The sequence below is a fragment of the Mandrillus leucophaeus genome, unplaced genomic scaffold, assembly GCF_000951045.1.
Source record: "Mandrillus leucophaeus isolate KB7577 unplaced genomic scaffold, Mleu.le_1.0 Scaffold402, whole genome shotgun sequence".
NCBI lineage: Eukaryota > Metazoa > Chordata > Mammalia > Primates > Cercopithecidae > Mandrillus > Mandrillus leucophaeus.
In genome coordinates, this window is record NW_012104277.1 from 995,537 (window position 1) to 1,013,455 (window position 17,919).

Genomic DNA, 17,919 nt, shown 5'->3' on the forward strand with positions numbered 1-17,919 from the left:
TAAATGAGGAAGAGGCCCAGAGGAGTTAAGGGATTTCCCTCCACAGCTATTTACAGATAAATTGGGTGCTAGAATCCAGGTCTCTTGACTTCTGATTGGTGCTCTTCCAGCCTTGTCAGAGAGATACCTTCAACATAGGAGGTTGGGAACCAGAGGCATTTGGCCTGGCTGAAGAGGTAGAGTGGGGCCAATGAGAAGACAAACCTGGTCTGAAACTCTCCCTCCACAGGTCCTACTGGATGGAGAACTGTATGACCCGGCAATTCCACTCATAGATACATACTCAAGAAAAATGAGTGCATGATGGCCACCAAAACGTAGGTACAAGAAAACTCACAGCATTTTTATTCATAATCATTCAACATTAGAAACAACCCAAATGTCCATCAACAGAAGAATAAATAAGCTGGAGTACATCTCTACAATGGAATAGGAACAAAGTGCTGATACACACAAAAGCGTGGATGAATTACAAAAGCATTATGGTGAGTGAAAGAGGCCAATCTCAAAAGAGTACATTTAGTATGACCAAAACTGGATTTGGTAGAAATCACGTCAGTGGTTGCTTCTAGAAGTTAGGGGAGACTAAGTGAAAGCAGGTACAAGGGAACTTTCTGGGGTGATGGAAATGTTGAAATGTTCTATGTCTTGACCTGGGTCATGGTAAAATATGTACATGATTACTTATTATATGTCGATGTAAAATATTTTACAGCTCAGCTTTTTAGGAAAGAGTCAGATGGAAAACGAAAAGAAAAGTTAAAGAGCTGAGTATGGAGGGGATGTTTCAGACTGGCTCTTGCATGAGGTGACCAGCTGTCCCAATCTGCCTGGGACTGATGGGGTTTCCTGGGGCAAGAGACTTTCAGTGCTAAAACAGGGAGAGTCCTGGGCAAACTAGGACAGCTGGTCACCCAACTCATGTGGAAGAGGGGAATTGAGAGCGAGTTCTGAATATCTGGCAGAGAGGCTGGAATCCTTCAGCCCCAGAGCCCAGGGACCACTCCAGTAGATGCAGAGAGGGGCCTACCCAGGGGTCAGGGCAGTGGGTGTCACTGGTGACATCAGGAATATCAGGGTTGGGGAGGCATCTTTGTTTCCTGGTGCCCTCCTCAAGGTTGCTGACACTTTGCGGGTGGGAAGGGGTAGAAGTAGGGCTGCTCCTTTTGGAGTCAGAGAGAAAAGACCTGGAGACAGAGTTGAGGCAGTCGAGCTGTCCAGGTTCTAAGCATCACGGTTTCTGCACTGGGCTCTGAGGAGATTCTCAGCCAGAGTATCCTGGCCTCTTCCTCCCTCAAATGTCGGGCCAAGCAAATAGCAAAGCAATGCATCGATTCTGTGGAGATGTGGGGGCCATTGGAGACAAGCACTGTTGTACCTCTTCACCTCCACATTTGTCACAAGCAGGGACTGTCCCCTCCCCACTTTGCTTGCCACACCCGCCATGGCTTGAGCTGGGGTGGGGAGTGGTCTTTATCTTCTTTAGGAGATCCTGGCTGATTGTGCACTTGGTAAGGGCAGGAAGGCTGGAGGGCTGCAGGAACGCTGTTGATAACTAGGTGGACTTATGATCATCATGCACTGCAACTGTAGAACATAGTCTCCTGCCTTTTCTCATCTGTATAATTGTCTGGGCCAATATTGCTCCCAATATTGGGAGGGGCTCTGCAGTCCTCCACTGAGGCCCAAAGTGGATTCTGATGGAGAGATTGCCAATAGGGTTGGGCAAGTTAGGTGCACAGAGGGGAAGGCAGGGCACTGGCAGCAGCAACCAGGGAGGACGGGCTCAGAAATTCTCATAGTGGTGCACGAAGTGGGCTCGGTCCTGCCTGTTGACGAGCTGACAGGCCTTCTCTACATTCTTGGTCATTCCCGGAGGGCCACAGCTGAACACCCCAATCTTGCGCACCTGTCAGGAGATTGGAGAGAGAGGGCGGCCTGCAGCCTGGAGGTGCTCACTCTCCTTGGAGAAAGCTGCTTCCTGAGCCTGGCTGGAATGACCAGGGCTTCAAATCCAGGCCTTGAGGAGGAGGCTTAAGGTGGAGGGGGTGGAAGTCCCCCTTTAAGACCTGACCCCATCCTAGGGCCAGGCAAGCGGGTGGAGTTCTCTGCTCAGAACAGAGCGGCAGGGTGCTTCCGGGCCAGGATGTCCTGGCAGGGGAAGGCCAGAGTCCCAGGGTGGGAGGGAGTGGGACTGACCTGTGGGTGGACCTCCTGCAGGGAGTTGAAGAAGGGCTCGAAGGGGGGACGGCCAAAGTGGGTGATGGAGCGCAGGCCCGTGAACAGACTCCGGTTCAGCACCTTCTGGAAGTGCCGCTCGCAGATGTACTGGGGGCACAGGGGCAGGTCAGACCAAAGACAATTAGGGCCAGCACTCAGCCTGAGCCAGCCCACATAGCCCAGGAGACAGAGACTGGGGAGGGGAGGGAGCTGGAGGCTGAGGATCAGGGCCACCAGCTCTGTGCCTCCTGCCAGCTCAGCCTGGCCATCCACCCACCTGCCCAGGCCATCCTGCTTTATGCTGCCAATCCATCTGCCCACCAAGTTGCCCTGCCTGGTGGGCCCTGACATACCAGCATGGTGGTCCTGAGGTCGAACTTCTCAGCCAGCTGGGTGATGTAGATGTGCACAGACACCAGGTCCTGGTGGTCGTTCTCCTCCACCTCTCGGATGATATCAGCCAGCCACTCAAACTGACGCTGGGTCCGTGTCACCCAGATGAAGTAGACCTGGGGACACATGGCTGCAGCTCAGGACTCAGCTCAGCCTCCCTACATCCCAGGTGCCTTCACCTGAGAGGCTGGAAAGCCCCAGACCACCTGCAGACACCGAAGCTGTGGCAGGACCCACCAGCCTGATCCCAGGCTTCCAACTGACAGGTCCTAGCAGAGGCCCGTCTGGCTACACCACCACCGTCCCTCCAAGTTTGGCATCTCAACCACTGGGTAAGAAGGACCCCTTCAGACTCAGTCCTGGAGCCAGGAGCTTTCTCTCATGCTCCACCACTGTGATGTGGGGACACAATTCGGCCGCCTATGCCCCATTTGATGAATGAGGGAGGGATGCTCACCTTCTTACATAGCATTTGGCTGCCCAAGGATGACTTGAAGACAAGGTCTTTGAGGATGGAGGCAAAGGGGGTGACCCCAATGCCCCCTCCCACCAACACTGACACCTCAAATTTATGCCACTCCTGATGGCCCTCTCCAAATGGTCCATCAAGGTACAGCTGCCAAGAGAGGGGGAGATGAAATGAGCCTGGCCCTGCCCCAGCTCTGAGGCCAGAAACAGAGACACAGGCAGAGGGAGGATACAGAGCATCCTAGTCTTTTCTGAGGCACCCCAGCCCTCTCCCAGGCTGGCTTTGGGATGGCTGGAGCTTCTAGTCTCAGGATGGGGAAGGGTAGAGATCCTCTGCCAGTGCCAGAGGCCCAAAAGCAGGGTTCCCGGTGACAGGCACCTTTGGGTATCCAGCACAGCCATTGCCCCTCGGGGCTGAGTAGATCTCCCTGAGGCGAGTGGTCCAGGGCCCCACTGCCCGGATGTGCAGGCTGAGCGTGTCCTCATGGGGCGCAGAGGTCAGTGTGAAGGGGTGGTACTCGGTGGTCCCCAGAGCCAGGCAAGCGATCCGCACCCACTGCCCTGACTTGTACTCAAAGCCCTGAGGCCTCTGGAATTGCAGGTAGGTCACTCCTGGAGGTCACAGACAGGGAAAAGCACAGATCAGAAGGCCTGCTCCTGGTACCTGAGGACTGACAGGCGCCTGTCCTCTCCACACGCCTGAGGCCTGGGGAGTAGTCACATGGTCTAAACAGGTGGGGCTCCTGGGGCTGGGAGTAGGAGGGTCCCCTTCTCTGTTTTCCAGGTAATGCAAGGGCTGGGTTTCTCCGCTCCCCTCTTCCAGCCCCTCTCCTCCTCTCTACTCCCTCTTCCCATGGAAGGTCCAGGCCTCACAGCACTGCCTTGAATACCAGCCTGCTGGGTAAAAGGACTCAGGCTCACCAAGGACCATCTCAGTGGCTATCAAACCTCCATTTGAGGGTTACTTTTCTACACACCTCCTGTACTATCATCTATCTAACGCTTTTCTTTAAATCAACTAACTTTTCCGATTCAATTTATCTTGGCAGGGAACTTTATTGTTAAGGTAAGTGTAAAACCAGTATCATGTGTTCCATGTAGAAAATAACATATTTTGTTACCAAATTTTAGCTGGATACTGTTTGTTATCTGACCATAGCTGAGTCTCAGGCCTGATCTCTCTGTTAAAAAAAGGAGATTAGCAAGTGCTGGAGAGTAGAAAGGCATACTAACTCCACGCTGAGATTTTGTCCCTAAGTAATCTCAATTGAAATAATATTGCAGTGACATTAATTTTTTTACAATGTGAGTCCTGAAGGTTAGACAGTCCTGGGATACATAAAATCATCTTTTGCCACCCTCTATGATGATACCAATCCCGACTTTGGCCAACGCTGACTCTCAACAACAGGCTGGCAATCTGGGCATCTGTCTGTCTCTGAGAGAAGGAACGGGACAGGCATATGTGGCTTCCTGCCCTGCGCTTCCCTGTACCCAGGCCACACGTGTGGGGGCCTTTCCCATCCTCAAACCCCTCTGTATGCACCATCAGCCGCCTCTTCTCAGGGTCACTTCTCACCATCTGCAAGTGTCCAGGGAGCTAAGCACAGCCCTTCCTGGTCTACTTCTATCAGGAAACCTTCAGGAATCTCCGAGAGTGGTTTTTTTTGTTTGTTTTTGGACACAGAGTCAGAGGCAGTAATGGGGTCAGGAGGCCTGGTGAGCTGTCTCCCCATGTCTGAAGATTTGGCCTCCGTTACTCCCAACCCATGTCAGGCGGGGCCTAGTACCTGAGGGCAGCAGCTCCGCCTTCACCACGCTGATCTCCACCTTCTTCCGGCTCAGGCTCACCAGCTTGTCGCCCCCATAGATGATTGCCGGGACCAGGAAGTAGATGTGGAAAGAGGGCAGCTGGATCAGAGCATAGCTGCCGTGGATGATGAGCTGGAGACATGGCCAGTTAGTACAGCTCAGGCCCAGCTAGGCCCCTGCCCGGCACCCCCTCTTGCCCAGGCAGTAGGCCTGTGCCGGGGAGATAGGGCTGAGGTCTGGGGTCTTAAATCTCAAGGTCTCATTCTGAGATCTTGAATCCAAGTCTCCCTCCTTCACCTTCCTGTCCCATCCTGAGCTCCCTGCTCCATGGGCTGGCCCAGGGAAGTCCCTCACCAGGGCATACAGCAGGATGTAGAGGTGGTGGGTCAGCCAGAAGCCCCGGAAGCTGCGGCGGCGGAAGTGGTGGGAGGCGAAGACATACATGATGGCCAGGACCAGGAGCAGAAGCACCCCTGTCATACCTGGGGGCAGGAGGACAGGGCCAGTGAGTAGTCTCAGGACTTCAGCTTGCGCTGAAAAGACAACGGCACGTTCCCCTATCCTGCCCTCCTTCCTCTCTCATCCCTCCAGGGCCCCCAGAAAAGACTGCCTGGAGGGAATGGAGCTGGGGCTTGTCCTGAAGGCTAGAAACAGACCCCATGGCCACTATAGACAAGTGGGTATTCACAGAGAGATGGAGACAAAAGCAGAAGTCCTCAGACAGAACCCCCAGATCCCACATTTCCTACCTGGGACGGTCTGGAAGAACCACCAATAGAACTTCTGGGGAAGCTTGGACCTGGGGGGCAAAGGCACCTTGAGCCTCTGGCTGGGGCAGGAGGGGCTCCAGCACTGTCACACCACAGCATGACTCCTTTCCTGCTGGCCCTGACTGCTGAGGGTGTGGGGCCTCCACCCAGATGGTCAGGGATCCCTCCAAGGAACTTGGCACCCAGCCGTCCACGGTTCCACCCTCTGCACTCAGCAATTTTTCCTTCTGCGTTATCCTGAACTCTCTTACTGTGGTTGACCCCTGCTTCCCTGAGTCCCTGGTTCATTATTCTGTAAGCTCCATAGGGCAGAGATTTTTGTTTCATTCACTGCTCTATCCCTAGGCTTAGAACAACACAAGGCACACAGCAAATCTTGGTAAGTAGTTGTTGAATGACTGCATGTATCTTGACACCCCTATTCTGGCATCTGGGTGGACACATGGGACACACTCCATAAATGTCTGCCCAGTGAATGGATAGAAGGCAGAGATGGCAAGCTGTGTGTCAGGCATATATGAGAAAGAGTCTCTGACTTCATCTCCCAAACACCTTTCCTGGCCAATCACAGCCAGCTTCCTTCCTGAGGGCAAGAAGTTTACCTTTCAGCTTCCCCCAGGGGGACTAGCTTAGCACTGAGCTTCTTGCTGAGTGTCTGGGACTATCGATTTCTTTTTTTCTTTTTCTTTTTTTTTTTAAAGACAGGGTCTTGCTCTGTTGCCCAGGCTGGAATGCAGTGGTACTGATCATGGCTCACTGCAACCTCAAACTCCTGGGCTCAAGCAATCCTCCTGCCTCAGCCTCCTAAGTAGCCAGGACTACAGATGTGCACCACAATGCCCCACTAATCTTTTTACTTTTTGTACAGATGGAGTCTCACTTTGTTGTTCAGGCTTGTCTGGAACTCCTGGCCTCAAGCGATCCTCCCGCCTCAGCCTTCCAAACTGTTGGGCTTACAAGTGTGAGCCACTGTGCTCTGCCAATTTCTTTTTCTATTATACCCTTAGGCCCGCCCTGTGAGTCCCAGGAGAAACCTTCCCCAGAACTGACCCATCATTCACAAAGACGTTGGGGAATACGCAGGCCAGCAGGCTGAGGGGGCTGACTGAGAAGATGTAGACATTGACTGCGTGGCCAGCACTGTGCAAAACTGAAAGAGACAGACCCTGTTAGAGATGCCAACCAGGACAGACTCTGCCTCCGATCCCGAGGGAGAGGAGGCATGGGGAGGAGAGATGGAGGTATAAGGAGTTCCATCTCCCCACTGTTTCCCCCAACTAAAGCCAGGGTGCTGCAGCAAAGAGGAAAAAGCCTGGGAGTCACGTACTAGCCAGGACAACAGCAGCCATGGCGATCCAGCGGTGGAAGTCCACCGCGGCGTCAAAGGGCACATAGCGGTTGAGGAAAGTCTCTCGCAGGAAGGTGATGAGGTTGCGGCACATGGTGAGCAGGATATAGGAGAACATGAAGGAGACGCTGGCCGCCGTGCCCCGCGACAGGATGATGCCCACGAGGGTGGTCTGTGCAATGCCCGAGGGTGGCGAGACAAAGCCATAGTCTGGAACCAGAGTGAGGTTAGATCAGCTTGGCACAAGAGGCCAGGGTCCTGAGCCCTGGGCTCTCCTATGCAGACTCTTAGGATCAGAGGGCTTTTCACTCCTCTCCAAGGGTCGGGGCCTGCTCCCTGCCCACTGCCCATAGCCTGGAACTCTTACAGTAAGCACGATCTGCAAACATGCCAACACTGATGGCTGAGAAGATTGTGACACACACGATGTGCCTCCGGTAGTTCTCCACGAAGCGCTTGTACTGCTGCAGCTTTTGGGCTAGGAGGCCTCGCTGCATCTTCTCTTGCAGTGCCTCTGTATACAGCCGGGGAATGGGCACTGCTGCCCTATAGCAAGGGGAGGCAGGGCAGCAGTGTGGTAAGGGCCCTCTGGCCTTCCCTTAATGCCACCCCATGAAAGGTGACCTGGGGATCGGGCAGGCATCAGGATGGGCCACAACAGATGAAGGGAAAAAAGCAATCTGCGGACTTCTTACTCCTCCAACCCTTGACTTCCACCTTTGCTCCATCCACCCACTCGCTGTCTCCCTGCTACTCCCCCTCCTCCTGTCTGTTCTATCCTTCTTTCTTCCTGATCCCAGCACAGGCCTCAAGGCTGTGCCCAAAGCAGGCAGGAGCCAAGAGACCCCTTACTATCATCCTGTTGAGCCAGGACCCTTGCCTGAAGAACGGGGTGCAGAGGTTGGAAGAGGATGAACAGTCATTCAACACTATAACCCCCCAGTCAGGTCAGGAACAAAAATGGAACGAGACTCAGGATGGTCCCTTATACGTCAAGGATATGTAGGTGGGGCCTAGGGACCCTGAGACTTCTCTCCATGTCTCTTTGGGCCCAGGGATTTGGGAAACACTCACTTTTTGCCAAACCTCTTCTTCAGTCCAGGGCCTCCCAGCTCTGGGGCTCCTGAGGCAGGCGGCCCCAGTCCCTGGGGGTGGGAGCTGAGAAAAAGAAATGGGGCTGTTCTCCCCTTGTCTTTGCAGCCAGGAGAAGAACTCCCAGGTCAGAGCATGGGGTACAGGTAGGGAGTGGCTCCTGGGACCAGGCAGGGGGCAAGGTGCAAAATGAATTAATAGGATCTCATGATTTGTTTTGTAGAATGATTCTGGCCTGGAGTGGCAGGGAGAGAGCCAAGCATCCGAGCAGCATAGGGTGAGAGAGGCAGCTGGAATTTTTGTGCTACCAAGAGCTACTTTCAAAGGGCAAATGCCTGATTTTACCCGAGGTTGATCAGCCAGTCCTACTCCCTTCATTTCTCTGCAGGGGGCTCAGCCAGGCCAGCCCACCAGAGCCCCATTCCTGCTCACCGCTCCCCAGGTGTCCGAGTGATGAATGAGACTCGACAGCTGATGTTTTGTTTAAAGATATCTCTAATACCTAGAGAAGAGAACAAGAGGCAGGACTGGCTTCCTCACAAGGGCAGTGGGGTAGGATGGGAGACTGTACCCTCCTCCCTTCTGGGAAAGTCATGTCCAGATCTCTGACTCCAGTCCTGTTTCCCTCCTTCCCCACACTAAGCACTCACTGTGCACAGGACAGACAATGTAACAACTTTGCGCAAGAAAGGGAATGTCCTCTTAGGTGGATCCAACCCTGCAGGTCCTTTGTGTAAAAGAAACAATGCCTCTTCCTCTGGCCAGATACATCCTAGACCAATGCCCGTGGCTTTGAGCAGTGTGCAGGATAGATTTCAACCTGCTCCTTGATCTCAGTGGGCATCCTTGTGCAGTAGACAACTTGCACACCTACATGTGCCACCCCAATTACATGTGCTTGGTTCTGTACTAGGTACCAAGGACTCAGAAAAGAATAAGCCCTGGGCCCTGCCCACCGGGAACTCTCATTTTGAGGACATGCCCCCCTCCCTGACACCAACCATTCCTCACACACTCACCACCTCCATCTCCACCTTTGACACAGAGCTGCGTGAAGCGGAGCTCGCTGTCATGGTCCCGCAGCATGAAGTGAAAATCCTCCCATGTCAGCTCCTCCTTGTCCTGGAATCCTGACTCCCGGAACATGGACTCCACCACCTCAGCCAGCTGGGCCTTGGACAGGCAGTTGTTGGAGATCTCGATGAAAGACCTGGAGGAGGACCAGAGACACAGCAGCCTGTCACCCAGCAAGGTCAGGCTTGGGTAGGTTCAGGGTGGGGCAGGCCCTGGATTATCTAATGTGGTTACCAGTGACCCGGGAAATGGCACTGAGAAGGCACTCATCCAGCCTGCAGCTGACACTAAGCTGGGTGGGGTGGCCGTGGACTCAAAAGGCAGAACAGAATTGAAAGTGACCTTGACCAATTAGAGAAAGCAGCCCTCAAACAGGGGGCGCCTACAACTGGGAAGATAGTCCACTGAGTGCAGGGTTGTGTCCAGGGTATGCATGGCCCTCTCTCGTGGCAGGCTCTCTGTCCACTCTCTTTTGTTGATGCCTCCCACATCACCCCTGGGCTCCCCCTTTCATAGTCCAGTGGGGGCACCAGGCAGCAGGGTGCCAGGGAGGGGACCTAGCTGCAATGCCACTGCTTCCTTGTGGCAACACCCTGGGCACAGGCGGGAACGTCTCCATGCCCAACCTGACAGCACCCACAATGGCACCTGCAATAGCCAAGCTCTATTCACAGCTTGTGCCTCGGGATAGAAACAGACACACTCTGCAAGTTTGTGTAGGTCCGGCAGCAATGCTGTGCCATGCTGGGCGGGTACAACACAGTGAGCACAGCCATCACATTAAAAACATCGTCCCTCCGACAGTAAGCAAGATACACACTGAGTTACAGGACAAGAAGGTGGGAATTCGCCAGGTGCGGCGGCCCACACCTGTAATCCCAGCACTTCGGGAGGCTGAGGCGGGCTGATCACCTGAGGTCAGGAGTTTGAGACTAGCCTGGCCAACACGGTGAAACCCCATCTGTACTAAAAATACAAAAATTGGCTGGACTTGGTGGCTCACACCTGTAATCTCAGCTACTTGGGAGGCTGAGGCAGGAGAATCACTTGAACCTGGGTGGCATAGGTTGCAGTGAGCTGAGATCATGGCACTGCACTCCAGCCTGGGTGACAGAGTGACTCTGTCTCAAAACAAACAAACAAAGAAGGTGGGAACTCAGCCCTTGGAGGCAGGGACCCTCTCCTAGATTCCCTTGAGCCTCACCTGGGGCTGGGCCTGCAATGACATACCCAGCGAACTACAGACTGCAATAGCTTTGCCCTTTCAGAAGCCCATGTCCAGTCAGGGTATCTGGACTATATGAGGAATGTAGCAGTTAAGGCGAATGCTTAACGCAATGTTAAGGCTTAACAGGATAGAAAAATTACAATAATGTGGGCTGTTACATCTATACTTTGTATTCATTTGCTCACTTATTTCATTTTGTCTTACTCAGTTATGTATCAAATGCCTGCACTGTGCCAATCACAGTGTGGAGAAGCTGGATTCAACAGGGAACAAGCCCAGCCCTTATGGCGTGGAGGCAAGCTGTGTTACTGACGCATTCACTGTCTTCAGGAATGAGAAGCACAAAGCTGTTTTTTTTTATCGGCACAACAAAACTAGAAATGGCTTAAGATGCAGGAAGAAAGAATGGTTGGAATATGGAGAAGCCTTCCACGTTTCTCTTCCTATCATGGTGATGAATATTGGAGCAGCGACCAAGGTCATCCATTCACTGTTTCATTGGGTAAAGCACAGTGTTGGGCATGCTGTAAAAGAGTTCACAAAGATCCAAGGGCACCCAAAAGGGATTCGTGGATTTTTGTTGTTGGCCATATTGGTGTTGGGTTTCCGTTTTTGTTTTTTAACCAGGGAGACTTTTCTGGCTGGTGTTGACAGTCCAGACAGAGACTCTCCCAGAGGCAGAAGCCAGTCACGTAAACATTTAAAGGTGGATGCTCTGAGAGTTTAGGATGTAGTGTCTAGGCCACCTCTCAACACAGATGACCACATAGCTTCTTTGCCAGCCCTCCTCTGACTCAACTTGTTTTCCTGTTTGAAACACACCAGGAAGTCTCAGGATTAGAAAGGCACACCCCATACCGCATCATGGTGAAGAATTCGTCCTTGGAGAGGAAGCCATTCTCATCCAGGTCATACATGGTAAACATTAGACGGGACTTATCCTCTGGGGAGCCTGGGAAGAGAAAAGGGGATGCAGGTCATCTCCTTGCTGAAAGATCCCTAGATTCTTGGATAGCCTGCCACCTCCCAGCCCCCTACCTTTCATGAAGACCACCAGGATATCTAGGAACTCTCGGAAGGACAGGTAGCCATTGCCATCCTTGTCAGCCAGAGAGAACATCGAATCCACAAACATGTCCTGGGGTTTGAGGCCCAGGGACTCGGCAAACTCGGCCCTGCTCAGCTCGCAGGTCAGGGCCTCCCGCACCTTCTGGGAGGAGTCCAGGGGTAGGGTCCCTGCGTCGGCCTGGTTGATGTCCAGCACCTGCACTTGGGCAGCAACAGAGGGAGGGAAAGAGAAGGAGGTGAAGGCTATGCTGGAAGCAGTTCAGTGACCCTTCACATCTCCCCAAAGTCCAAATCAGAAAGGCTGAACCCTGAAGGTTCTCCTGATCCTTAGATATACTGACTGGGGCCTCTGTTGTCCTAGAGATGGGGGAATCAAATCTCTAGCAGCCTGCCCATTTCTCCCTGGGCCCAAGAACTGGGAACTTCATACAGTGAGCATGGTGCTGGGGTATGGAAGGGGAAGTGCAAAGTTGAGGGGAATGAAAAGTGAGAGAGCCTACACTGGGGACAGAAGGTGTAGAGACATGATGGTAGACAGGCAGGAAGGGGCTGGGGCTGTGCTCTCTTGCCAATTCAGATAAGGCTGCCATGTGCCTATGATTGGTCCATTGTGCAAAATGTTTAAAAGTCACATGTGACAACTATTTATTGTTTTTTGTTTGTTTGTTTGAGATGGAGTCTTGCTCTGTCACCCAGTCTGGAGTGCAGCGGCAGGATCTCGGCTCACTGCAACCTCTGCCGCCGGGGTTCAAGCGATTCTCCTGCTTCAGCCTCCCAAGTAGCTGGGATTACAGGTGCCCACCACCATGCCCAGCTAATTTTTGTATTTTTAGTAGCGATGGGGTTTGACCATTTTGGCCAGGCTAGTCTCGAACTCCTGACCTTAGGTGATCTGCCCACGTCGGCCTCCCAAAGTGCTGGGATTACAGGCATGAGCCATTGCACCTGGCCACAACCATTTGTTAAATGCCTACGACTGACCCAGCACTTGGGCCAATAAGCACTGTACATAAAACAATGTTTTTCAAACATTAGAGTGTATCCGAATCATCTGGAGAGCTTGTTAAAACACAGATTGCCAGGCCCCACCCACAGAGTTCCTGGTTCAGTCTGACTGGGTAGGTGCTTTTCTAACATGTTCCCAGGTGAGGCTGATGCCCTTGGGTCCAGGGCCCAACCTCTGTGGACCACGCATGTAGACGATCTCACCGAATCCTCACAACAATGCAGTGGGATGGATACAGTTTTCATCACTGTTTTATAGATGAGGAAACAGAGATACAGAACAGTGATAATGTGACTTGCCTAAGGTCACAGGGCTAAGTAAAGTCGTAATGCCAGGATTCAAGCAAGACTATTTCTCTCCAGGCCACAGAGTGGAAGCTTAGTTTACCCACAGGGTGTTCTATCCAGCCCAAGTTTCCTCCATTTCTGGGGCTGGGGCCCATCTCCAAAAGGCACAGATCATGGCACCTGAGCAAAAAGGTGTCTGAAGAAGATCTCCAGGATGCGTTCCCGCTGCTGCTTTGTCACAGCCTTCCTAAATAGCTCCTTCTCACTCATCTCAGCCACATGGAGGCCCAGAGCCCAGCGCACACAGAAGTCCCGTAGTTGCTGCACAAAGGCGCCCCGTTCCTCTTCAGAACTAAACAGCAGCACCTGGGTGGGAGGAAGGCGGCACCGACGCAGGGAGCTTGCTGGACCTTCTGCTTCAGCCTCCCCTCAATGGATCTTGGGTTGAGGGGAGGGGAGAAAAGCTCCTTCCCATCCATCCAGGCTGGGGCCAGGTGTGTGACCAAAGGGGGCCAGGTTGAGTCTGGGGGCCTCTGAAAGGAGCCCCTCTCCCCAGTAGCAGCTGTCATAAGTGAGGTCTATAGCTGAGGTGGCCTCGCTTGTGATAATGGAGTCGTGTGAGGGCAGCCCAGGCAGGGGAGGCAGGACGAACCATACCAGGTCATACTCCTTGGGGATCTTGAGCAGCAGGGTGCGGCATCCTCGGTTGCTGGACAGGATGAGGTTGACCTGCTGCAGAGGCTGCAGCTGGACCATGCGGAGCACAGTGAGACGCCTGTTCAGGACCTGCAGACACCTGTCTGGCAGCAGCTGGATGATGATGGGACTGCTGCTCTCCTTGGGGCCTGGCCACTCCATCGCTGGGGAAGGGAGGATTGGGCCGGGTAGTTCAGTAGATGTCCCCAGGTCCCCGCCTTCAGGTCAATTCCACTGCGAAGACCCTAAAGGCGCCCTGGCTTTCCTCTCACTCTGTAACTTGGTTCTTTCTCCCAGCTCCTGTCTCTCCCCTCCCCGCTCCCTTCTCCCTCCTCTGCCCAGCCCCTTCTCACCTGGCACTCCATCTTTGGCTGCTTCCCTCTTCACGCTCTCTTTGCCTTTCTTTTGTAGCTTCTTGCGTTCTCGGCCCCGGAAATAGGCCACCACTCCAGAGAGAAGCAGACTCACTGAAGGGGACCAGAAGGAGCCAGTGAGGAGGGAGCTCCTCGCCTAGAGCTTCACTGTGGCTTCGGCTATGGCCCCTCCCTTCCGGAGGTTCCTTGAGCCTGGTCTGAAACGGTACCAAATAGCCAGCCCCTCAGGCCAGCGGGAAACAAGGGGCAGGGCCAGTCTGCAGAGAGGCTGCCTAAGAGCTCACCTAAGGGAAGGCAGCAGAGAGCAATGATGGTGATGGCAAAACCAGGGCTGCTGCCCTCAAAGAAGTCAAGCACAGTCAGGGGTGCACACTGGGGCAGGCCGTCGGTTGTGAGCTGCTTAGGCTGAGGGCAGGGTGCACCTGAGGGAGAGGGCATGGAAGATCTCAAAGTCTGAGGATCCCGCTGCGTGGCCAGACCTCTTTCCCCTCTAACCTATAAAGGATCAAGGTATCATCTGTCTTCCCCAGGCCCACCTCCCTGAAACTGTCTCCCTCACAAAATCCCCATCCATATCCTGTTTCTTGGCATCTACCCCATCCACCCCTTGTTGACTGTAGGGTGCAGCTTGTGTGCTCGTTGAGGTCCCTGGTGTGGGAGCCAGCCAAATGCAGGCCTCCTAGCCCAACACAGAAGGTGCCTGGCTCCCTGGACAGCACCAAGTGATTCCACCGCACCCTCAATCTTGATCCTTCTCTGGCCACTGTCACTCACTTGTGTTCTCCCAGGGCACTCACCTTTATGCCAGACAAAGACATTGGGCTGCAGAGCACTGGGGTCAACGTTGATAACAGCGACCAGCACGTCCCGCAGGGTGGTATTTCGGATTTCTTCAATCTCCTTCTTGGAGAACAGCCTAAGTTGGAGGAAGTAGAAGTCACTGGGATGGGAAGGGAATGTAGGCCTCCAGCAACCCCAGACCCAAGGAGCCAGGTGAGAAAAGAGACCCAGAGGGGCCAGGTGCAGTGGCTCATGCCTGTAATCCCAACACTTTGGGAGGCCAAGGTGAGTGGAGTGGATCACTTGAGGTCAGGAGTTCGAGACCAGCCTGACCAGCATGGTGAAACCCCGTCTCTACTGAAAAAAAAAAAAAAGTAGCTGGGCATGTTGGTGCATGCCTGTAATTCCAGCTACTCAGGAGGCTGAGGCAGGAGACTCACTTGAACCTGGGAGGTGGATGTTGCATTGAGCCAAGATCATGCAACTGCACTCCAGGCTGGGTGACAAAGCTAGACTCTGTCTCAAAAAAAAAAAAAAAAAGAAAGAAAGAAAGAAAGAAAGAAAAAGTAAAAGAAAGAAAGAGAAAAGAAAAGAAAAAGAGACCCAGAGGGGTTAGGAAGGGTGTGATGGACTGACTAGGAATCAAGGGCTCATAAGGGCTGTCTAAGGCCAGACAGAAGGTCTAGGGCCCAGGCTGAGGAGGAATCTGAGGTGGGGACCCAGGCAAGCCTTACCCATTCCTGGTGTTCTCAAACCAGTAGCGGTCACCATCCCGCAGACGTACAAACTGGTCGAGGACAATGGCGCTGAACAGGGGTCCAGGGTCCCCATGGCTCTCCAGGAGCCCCCCAGGGAGCAGCTCTAGCTGGGATAGGTCCTGGTTGTACAGGGCAGCTGTGGCCTTCAGCACCTGGGGCACCACAGAAGATAAGGGGTGAGTGTATGTTTGCTGAGGAGGGCAGCCACTGTTGCCCCATCCCTGGGACACAGGACCCCAGCAACTGCCTGGCTTGCTGCTCAGGCCTGATTTCCTCTTCCTAGGCAAGCCCCCTCAGGCAGGACAAGTCTGGTGGAAGGATCAGTGTGTCCCTACCCATGGTAAGACCACGGTCAGGTGCCCGAGGAGCGTATCCTGTGACCATCACCAGCCTGCCTGACCTCAATGATTAGCAGCTTCAGGGGCACCCAGCCCTTGGAGTGGGACCCTGCAGCAACAGGACAATGGCACCCAACCCAGAAGCCACCCTGCAGGAATGGTACAATGCAGTGGTTAGGAATAGATTCTGGAATCATATGGCTGAATTTAAGTCCTGCCTCTACCATTTACCAACTATGTCATCAGTAAAATGGGGAAAATGATTATATGTACCTTATGATATTATTATGTAGACTAAATGAGTCAACATATGTAAAGGTTTGGAACAGTATTGACATAGGAAAGCTTGAGCTGCCATTATTATCATTAGTATTCCTGACCTGGGGGTCCACATTAGGGTTGAGATCACTCCAGTTCCTTGGGATGTCCAGCCCAAAGGCCAGCAGGGCCTGGCTATAGCTGGGCAGCCCCATATCTCGGCCACGCTGGATGCTACTGGCCACATAGTCTGTACGGGAGAATTTGCCAGGGCCAGGCCAGTAATCTGAAGAGGAGAGAAGACCAGACTTTGGGCTTTGTCCTCTCCACCCTTTTTTGCCCTGCAGCCTTGTATCCAACTATTAGCACTATGGTTCTTCCTTCCTGGCTACCCCCAGCGATCCACATGAGATCTGTGCCCATGCTGACCATTGTGTGGTGACCACACAGTGTCACCATATGTGATCAGGGCCAGTTTTTCCAATAAGACCTCTCCTCTAAGACTCAAGACTGTTCTAGTCACCAAGCAGTAAATACCCTGTCCTATGCCTCCCTAATTTCAACACAGGGCTGAATGAAAAAATTTAGAGACCTAACTAAGCACCAAAGAGATTGTGGTACCACCCCCCCCCCAAATACTCACAGTTAATTTAAAATAAAAGCAACACAAAATTGTAAATTAAGCAAAAAAAAAAAAAAAGTTCAAAGTTCATTTTCTTCTTATGACTCCTTGAAATCTGTTTGTATCTGTGTTCCTGCATCGTGAGTGCCCTAGTTCTGCTGTTGATGAACCCAGAAGGATCCTCAGGCTTCCTGGCCCCTTACCATCCACCCCTTCTGGCTCTGAGCTCACCCCTCAGATCTTCAACCACTATCCTGTCCTCCAGCTCCGAAATCTGGGAGGCCATTCCCAGCAGCAGCTCATTCACCTCCTGGGTACTGTTCAGATTGGGGTTCTGGAAGTAAACAATGCACTCAAGATAGGCTCTAGGGCCCCTACCCAAAACTCAGTCTCTCTCAGCCTGGGCCACTTTAGTACCCCAGGACAAAGAGCCCTTGGCCAGTTCCAGACTCTCTTGAGCTGTTGTCCCCGGATAATTTCCTCTATCCTTCATCTCCCATGAACCTGGGGTAGCAACACCCGAGAACTGGGATTGTTGCTTTTCCCAGCCTGTGTGAAGACTGACCTTGACCCATCTTCCTGTGACCCTGACCCCAGTCTGACCTCCCGAATCCAGTAGTTGTTGCAGACCCTGAGAACTTGGGAGCTTTGAAAACCCTTGTTCAGGACCTTCCGGAAATGACAGCTGGCATTTCTGAAATGGAGAACAAAGGATGTGATGAGGGAATTCAGAGAAGAGTCAAGGATGGGATTGAGTGGGCTGAGGGACTCAGTGGGGGTTCATAGGATTGAGCAGCAGCCCAGGAACTTCCTTGAACATGGCAGACATTTGGCAATGTGTGTTTACTGAAGATAGTGTGCGCTCCTAGTCCAGGTAGGGTGGAGAGAGGAGGGAAGGGAATGACTCAGCTGCTGGACAAATCCTACACCCAGCAACCAAATTTCAGCCCTTAGGAGAGCTGGGGAGATTTCCCTACTAAGCCCACACATCTTACCCCAGGGTTCTGTTTCAGGGCCCCAAATTTTTGCTTCCCATTCTCCAGTGAAACTGCAAAGGAGTGTGAAAGGCCCCAGCCTCCAAGGCAGTTCATTCTGCACCTTTCTTGGTGTGATGCCCCCTCTCTGCCAGCCCCTCCCTCACCTCATGTAGACGCCAGGGGGCACCATGGTGGAGAGGAACTGCTCAGAGGCCGCCACAAATTCCGGGGAGATGCTGGGGTCTAGGAAAGGACGGTATCCTGCAGGAAGGAGATGGAGATGATAGGGAGATAGGCTCCTTGCCTCCACATCCTCCCATCACACCCACCTGTCTCCTATCCCCTCAGGA

General features: G+C 53.1%; 1 protein-coding gene across 1 annotated transcript in view; it reads right to left on the reverse strand.

The window, feature by feature from the left end:
• Nucleotides 1-321: 321 nt before the first annotated feature.
• The window catches only part of DUOX2 (dual oxidase 2), a 20,409-nt gene continuing 2,811 nt past the window's right edge, over nucleotides 322-17,919 (reverse strand). The window contains exons 5-31 of the mRNA XM_011992113.1: nucleotides 17,899-17,905; nucleotides 17,734-17,830; nucleotides 17,196-17,286; nucleotides 16,824-16,926; nucleotides 16,093-16,256; nucleotides 15,351-15,526; nucleotides 14,634-14,752; nucleotides 14,121-14,258; nucleotides 13,816-13,929; nucleotides 13,424-13,626; nucleotides 12,947-13,132; nucleotides 11,444-11,669; nucleotides 11,264-11,357; nucleotides 9,105-9,313; nucleotides 8,536-8,605; nucleotides 8,086-8,169; nucleotides 7,379-7,557; nucleotides 6,991-7,221; nucleotides 6,714-6,813; nucleotides 5,643-5,692; nucleotides 5,248-5,375; nucleotides 4,872-5,025; nucleotides 3,461-3,693; nucleotides 3,071-3,229; nucleotides 2,574-2,729; nucleotides 2,200-2,328; nucleotides 322-1,909 (exon numbers count right to left, since the gene is read on the reverse strand). Of these exons, the coding sequence (XP_011847503.1) occupies nucleotides 1,787-1,909; nucleotides 2,200-2,328; nucleotides 2,574-2,729; nucleotides 3,071-3,229; nucleotides 3,461-3,693; nucleotides 4,872-5,025; nucleotides 5,248-5,375; nucleotides 5,643-5,692; nucleotides 6,714-6,813; nucleotides 6,991-7,221; nucleotides 7,379-7,557; nucleotides 8,086-8,169; nucleotides 8,536-8,605; nucleotides 9,105-9,313; nucleotides 11,264-11,357; nucleotides 11,444-11,669; nucleotides 12,947-13,132; nucleotides 13,424-13,626; nucleotides 13,816-13,929; nucleotides 14,121-14,258; nucleotides 14,634-14,752; nucleotides 15,351-15,526; nucleotides 16,093-16,256; nucleotides 16,824-16,926; nucleotides 17,196-17,286; nucleotides 17,734-17,830; nucleotides 17,899-17,905 (3,723 nt within the window). The 3' untranslated portion in view covers nucleotides 322-1,786. The remainder of the gene's footprint in view (nucleotides 1,910-2,199; nucleotides 2,329-2,573; nucleotides 2,730-3,070; nucleotides 3,230-3,460; nucleotides 3,694-4,871; nucleotides 5,026-5,247; nucleotides 5,376-5,642; nucleotides 5,693-6,713; nucleotides 6,814-6,990; nucleotides 7,222-7,378; nucleotides 7,558-8,085; nucleotides 8,170-8,535; nucleotides 8,606-9,104; nucleotides 9,314-11,263; nucleotides 11,358-11,443; nucleotides 11,670-12,946; nucleotides 13,133-13,423; nucleotides 13,627-13,815; nucleotides 13,930-14,120; nucleotides 14,259-14,633; nucleotides 14,753-15,350; nucleotides 15,527-16,092; nucleotides 16,257-16,823; nucleotides 16,927-17,195; nucleotides 17,287-17,733; nucleotides 17,831-17,898; nucleotides 17,906-17,919) is intronic.